The sequence below is a fragment of the Palaemon carinicauda genome, chromosome 1 (genome assembly GCF_036898095.1).
Source record: "Palaemon carinicauda isolate YSFRI2023 chromosome 1, ASM3689809v2, whole genome shotgun sequence".
Classification (NCBI taxonomy): Eukaryota; Metazoa; Arthropoda; class Malacostraca; order Decapoda; family Palaemonidae; genus Palaemon; species Palaemon carinicauda.
In genome coordinates this window covers 286,404,175-286,410,873 of record NC_090725.1, presented here as the reverse complement: position 1 = coordinate 286,410,873, position 6,699 = coordinate 286,404,175, and the positions used below count along the sequence as shown (strand labels likewise).

Sequence of the window (6,699 nt, the reverse complement as noted above, 5' to 3'; positions counted from 1 at the left end):
TATGATGATGGATAGACAAGCTAGTGGAAAACTGGAAAAACTTAGAAAAATGGAGAGAGAGAGAGAGAGAGAGAGAGAGAGAGAGAGAGAGAGAGAGAGAGAGAGAGAGAGAGAGAGATGTGAATGCAATTGGTTGGAGGTTCTTATCTTTTATATTTGTAGGTTAATAGAAATTGATTTGGAAAAAAGAGATTTAATCATGCATTAACAAACTGTGTTGCAGCGACCATTGAATTGTTCATAATTCATGATTATTTCTTTTTATCTATTTTCTAACTTCCTTAAGACTGTTGTACCATTATTTATGTATAAATAGGATTTATTACAGCGTTCGGTTATTACTGTTAGATCTAACAAACAAGTAAAGGTAAACTACAAAAAAAGATTAACTTACTTGTTGTTGAGTTTAATCCAAATAGGAGAAATGACACCCAATCGGAGGCTGCTTGGATAACGTCCAATAGTGCTGGTATTTGACTCTCTTCAATGCCGATTTCCCCAATCTCAACGAGATTCGCGAAGTCGAAGAGCAAGAAGGTCATACACTCAATCTCAGCTGGATCACTGCTCAGAGTCAGTGATTGGAAATAGGTTGAAAAGTGGCTAACGAACTTGGTTGGAGTGTCTGTCAGGGAGCTGTTCAATCCGCAGTAAGGGGAGATGGTTATAGTTTCGTTGTTGATCACTTGTATCCCATACAAGTCACGACGTTTTCTACCCAGGAACCTCTGACTCAACAGGCTTTTCAGTCTGTTGAATATACTGAGAGCCTTCGTCAAAGATTGAATGAGCCAGTATCTCCCTGTGGAGGAAGCAAACAAGTGGATGTACATTATGTCATCAGTAAGGAAGCGGGTATATCATAAAACATGAGAAACTGTGCAAAGCTAAAATGAGAGAATGAAAATAGATGGCTAACAATGAAATGAACGACGAGTTTTGGAAGATCAATACGTGGATTTTATTATATTGGTTCATGTAAATATCTTGTTGAAATTATGTTAATGTTAAACTTATTGTAGTATTCTTAGATTTCACTTTCGGGTATTGCTTTCTGACGAAAACGGAAGTGTTTATTAAGAGAAAAAGTAAAATGGAAGCAGACGGAAAGCGAAGGATAGTGTTTTTAATGGCAGCTGGTTGTAGGTCATTGTAAACTGGAGTACCTTAAGAAGAGCTATGCAAAAAAAGGTAATTGAACTTTCAGATGCACTCAGGTCTTATATGATCCAGAGATAGATCAAAGACTAGAAAACAAATAAAAATGGGAAGAAAAGCAATGTTTTAAAGATCGCTCGTAAGTGGCAGAAGCAAGGGACAGGACAATGCCCTAGAGGCTGGTCATATATACGTAGGATCAGCACCAACGCCCCCTCTCCATCAAGCTAAGACCAGGGAAGGCCAGGCAATGGCTGCTGACAATATAACAGGTAGACCTATAAACTCCCCAAACCCAGCTCTCAAGGATGGTGAGGTTGTAGACAGGACGTTACCATTAGCCCACTACACCCCTTCTATTGGGTCACTTTTTACAAAATATTGATCCTATTTTAATGCAAAATAACTTCTGTTTACTCTAATGCTTTCTGACTCAGTCCTTGCAGATTGAATTATTTTTCTTGCCTGTGTTGGGCCATGGGAAGCATACATTTTTAGGCCGCTTTTAGACCCATTGCCATTTATTATCGAAACCAAGCAATATTCTCATTCACCAAAAAGATACAAAACTAGGAATGTGCTAAGCACTTACTGTTCTAAACGATGTTTCCCCAGTAAGGTTGTTAATGTATGACGTTTAAAAGATTATAGGTGTTGGGGGTCATAACAGTTACTTTATACTATGTATATATTGCATAAATCAACTCTAAAAGGAACTAAAACATATTTTAAAGATATACATATTGGTCTAAAAAACAATTCTTCAAGTACTGTATATGGCAAAAATTCTTGAATGTTGTAAACCATGTTTGCTCTGTAAAGGGATAAACATTAGAATGAAAACCCTGAGTTTTATTATATGATTGGGTCATCCTCATCGTCATGAGTAGATGCATTATGTTGAAGAGATATACAGTATATGAATAGGAAAACATGTCTCTTTTTTTCAAGAGAAGAAATCCATCTACTGTATGGCCAAAGATTCTATCACCTTTATTACATTCGGCAGCACTTCCGGGATAAACTGAACTTTGATGAAATTAAGAAATCCTTTGGATTGTGGAGGATCACAAAGAAAGGGCCCATGTAAGGTAGCATTAGCAGTGGCTTGCTAATGTCATTGGCCATGAAAATGTGCATTACAGAGGGCAAATCTGTCAGTATGTGTTGCTTAGCTGGGGGCTTGTAAGTCTGGCGGCATGGAGTAAATTATCCCACAACATAACATACTCACTGGGGATTGTCAGAAGAGGTTGTAGATGGAAAAATGGAAAAAGAAAATTGGCAGGGACGACCAACGGGTTGCCACACACCATTTCAGTTACCGAGACTTCCAGGGTGTCTTTTGGAGTGGTTCTCAGTCCCAGGAGGACCTAGGGAAGCTCAGTAAACCAGTTGAAGTCATTTTAGCTGCTTTGATGATGTGATGAAAATGTTCGACCATTGACATCTGGGTTGTAGGCAGTTGTCTGAAGTAGAGTGATGCCCTAGACTTTTGCTAATGATGTCCACAATTGAGAGGTGAAAGTGGTACCTCTGTCAAAAGAAATATGCTCAGGGATACCAAATCTTGCTATCCACCCTGAAAGTAAGGCAGATGTACATGAGGCAGCCATTGCAGTTTCCATGGAAATGGCTTCAGATCAACAAGTGGGGTGTTTGATGACAGTAAACAAGTAACGATGTCCTTGTGATGTAAGTTGTGGTCCTACTACGTCAACGTGAATGTGGGAAAAATGGCGCTGAGGTTGAGGGAAGGTGCCCACTCCTGAATCAGTGTGTCGATGTGCTATTGAAGTTTGGCATGAAGAACAAGCATGGACCCAATCCTTAGCATCCTTAATGATGCTGTGCCAAATGAATTTCATCTTCATAAGGAGTGCAGTAAATTGGCAAGAGGGCTGTGAAAGGCCATGAATGAAATTAAACACATTTTAACGAATGGGAGCAGGTATCCATGGTCATGGTTTACCAGTACTGACATCACAGAGTATGGTGGCGTTAGAGTCACTGAGGACATCTCCCCAACAGAGGGATGTGCAGGATGTTGTACAAGCTTGGTACTCTGGATCTTTTCTTTGGGCTTCTGCCAAGGTGTTGAAATCCAATCCCAAGTGAATGGCGGCCAATGTGTTTCTTTACAGGGCATCAGCAATGGTATTAATTTTCCCAGGGACGTATTGAGGGGTGCAATTGTATTAGCCACGGAAGAGAGATGTCGGCGTTGACTTGTGGATTAGGCGTCGAACTGTCGAGTGAAGGCGTGCATCAGAGGCATGTGGTCTTTGTGAATGGCGAATGATGAAGGGCGTACCTTCTGAGCAGTGGCGAAAGTGATGGACAGCCAAGTGCAGCTCCAGTAATTTGCAGTTGAAGGTAGGGTAACCGGATTCCACCTTGGACATTTTTCTATTGAAGAAGGCCAATGAGCAGGGCGAGTCATTGACCATCTGCTCGAGTACTGCAACAATAGCAACGTTACTGGCATTGGTGAAAAGAAATAGGGGCAAGTGGCCCAGAAAAGTGAGAACAGCAGTGGTTGATTGAGCATTGTTTTCAGTGCAGAAGGCCGCTTCTTAAAGGGGACCCCACTTCAGGTCTTTTGGCTTGCTCTTGAGGGAGGGGTAGAGGGGATAAGATTGGCACTAATGTCTGGCAGGAAATGGTGATAATAGAAGATCATGCCCAAGAATTCTTGCAGTGCTTTGATAGTCGAAGGTGTGGGGAAGCTCTGAATGGCTGCTACCTACTTAATAAAGGGGTGGACTCCTTCAGGAGTGATGCTGTACCCTAAGAATGATACTTTGTTGGCGCTAAAGGTGCGCGGTACAAGGCCATTCTGTTGTAAGCGGTCGAGCACGATACGTAGGTAACAGCGGTTTTCCTCTTTGAAGGAAGAGAACACAAGTATGTCGTCCACGTAAAATACACAGAAGGGGAGGTTCCGTAAGAGGTCATCCATAAGGCATTGAAAAGTAGCCCCAGCATTATAAAGACCAAAACCAGAGTAAATGAAGGTGTATGTACTGAAGGGGGCGGTGATGGTGGTCTTAGCGATGTCTTATGGGTTCATGGGCACCTGATAAAACCCCATTAGAAGGTCAAGCATGGAGAAAACCTTTGCCTTGTGCAAGTAGGAGTCACATTGATGATATTTGGGAGGGGGTAGTGATCCAGTTCTGTCTGCATGTTCAGGCACCTGTAATCCCTACTGGCACACAGGGAGCCTTCTTTCTTCAGGACGACGTGTAAGGGTGATGACCATGGACTGGATGCATTTCAGTGATTATTTGTTTAGTGGCTGTCAAATGATCCGGTGCAAGACGCCTGAATCTGGCAAAAACTTGGGGCCCCATCGTCCTGGTATGGTGATAAATGCCGTGTTTTGGGGGAACACTGGGCGTTTGGCAAAGTTTTGGATGGAAGACTTCCGGTACGACGGAAGGAAGTGTTGCTAGGAATCCGTGGGTGCGATGACGTGGAGAGTGGTGTTGAAAAAGTTTCGACAAGTAAGAGTCCGTGTTCACTAACCGTCGGTGAGCAACATCAACCAGGAAGTGGAAATTGTAGAGGAAATCCACACCGAGGATTGGCAATGTGGCGTCAGCAACAAGAATCTTCCAAATAATATATAGGCACTTCAAATGATAATGTGAGTCTTGTACCCGTGTATGGTGATCACAGATCCATTGTCAGCTACCAGGTGGACGTTGGCAGACTTAGGCAGGCTACATCGTGTCCTGGAGAGTGGCCTTGCTGGAAGAGAATGGTAAACATCCTCGTCCACCAAAAATCGCACGACCGTACATGCATCATGTAAAAAGAAAAGATTAGTGACAGGGGAGGCTACCACTACAAGCAATGGCCTACTTATACTTTTTTTGGCCAGTGACAACCGTTCACACATTCTTCGCAGCAGCCGCAAATCTGGAGTGGTAGTAGCATAACAGCAGCCAATGAGCATCAGTAAGTGACTGTAGAGGTTGTTTGTTGGGACATTAGTGAGTGGTGGCATATGTGGGTGGTGGGCGGCTTTGTCTCCACTTCTACCCGTCAATTAGTGGGCGTCTGTGTCCTACCACATTCATGTCAGCTTCGGTCGATGTTGAATCGTTGTCCTCTTCATCAGGAGATGAGGCATTGATGGAGGTCTTGAAAGTAGTGGCTGTCCATAAGGGTGTCGACCTTGGTAATCAAATCCTTCACGGGCAAAATATCAACATCGGGTATGGTAGTGCCTACAGGTTCTGTTAGGCATTGTACCTAAAAGGCATGAAGTAGATTCACCTCCCAAGGAGAGCTGTCTACGGCAGGTTGCAGGCGAGCAATACGGATCATTTCACTAAGAGCGAGCGAAACCTTTTGGTTCCCAACTGTTATCGAGGGAGTTGTAAAAGCTTGGCTATACGGTTGGCTGGTGAGGGTGGATACTGCTCCAGGAGGTATGTTTTGAGAGTCGTACGCTATTGGGGGTCCCCTTGGTCCCAAAATCAATTTGAGATTTCGAGAAAAGTGTCCTCGGGGATTGCTGCGAGAACATAGTCTGCTTTGGTGCTTGAGCGAGTCAACACCAGGCGAATACTTTTTTACTGGCGAAGGGGTAGTTTCATGAGCGAGGCTTTGATAGAAGAGTCAGGGTCGCAGGGCAGCATCATCAAACAGCAAGACACAGCAGTAAGGGGGAAGGCAGGAGGGAGAGAGTCCTCCGTCGGTCGCCAATTGTGCAAGTGGGGCGTTAGATTATAACTGAGGGGAGAGTGAATGCAACTGACCTTATTTCAACAGAGAGAGTTTATATACAATTAGTTCCGGCCAAGAATGTCACAAAAATTCAAACAGACCTATTCATATCAAGGCAGGCTTAAAAAGGTTCTGTTAACAGAGAGTGGGAAAGCGAGATATTCAAAAAATAAGAAAATACTGTTACAGTGTACGAGTGTGTGTGAAACACGTATGGTACAAATCTAAGCCACTGAAATTAAAAAAAGCAGCAACATTAACTTACTTTTTGAAAGTTTATAAATAAATATGGTATTTTGTCAATGTTTCTTTTTATATTGATTTCCCATATTTCAATTGTTGTTGTTGAATGCTTTTTATTTAGAGATAGAAGACACCTGTAATGATTCAACACTTAATAAAAGTCTTTTTTATGACCATTTAGTATCTTCTGTAATGACAGCTGTTAAAATAGATGAATTATTTCATAGGATGTACAGTATTAATATTAGAAAAGTAACTGCCGATACTTACTGTCTGTTTGCCACCCAAAGCGAGTACAGGTGAGGGTTCCTTTATTTTGCCCGAAAGAATAACACTGGTTATTGTCGGCACATCCTTCAACTAGAAAAGTAAACAGGGAGATTAGAAGGGAAGATCACTGCAAAATCATTGTATGTTTAAAGTTAGATATAATAACTTGCTGTGTAATGGACCCTATGGTTGAGGACATTGGTCTCAATATATTCCTGTTTTAACTAATGAATCTTGGACTTGCTACCTCTGGCTAAAACATTCTTGACATGAGCAGATGCTTATACC

The 6,699-nt window shown here is 42.3% G+C and overlaps 1 protein-coding gene across 1 annotated transcript in view; it reads right to left on the bottom strand.

The window, feature by feature from the left end:
• LOC137645995 (mucin-2-like) overlaps positions 1–833 on the bottom strand; it is a 23,627-nt gene extending 22,794 nt beyond the window's left edge. The window contains exon 1 of the mRNA XM_068379123.1: positions 395–833. Within this exon, the coding sequence (XP_068235224.1) occupies positions 395–833 (439 nt within the window). The remainder of the gene's footprint in view (positions 1–394) is intronic.
• Between the last annotated feature and the right edge of the window lie 5,866 nt (positions 834–6,699).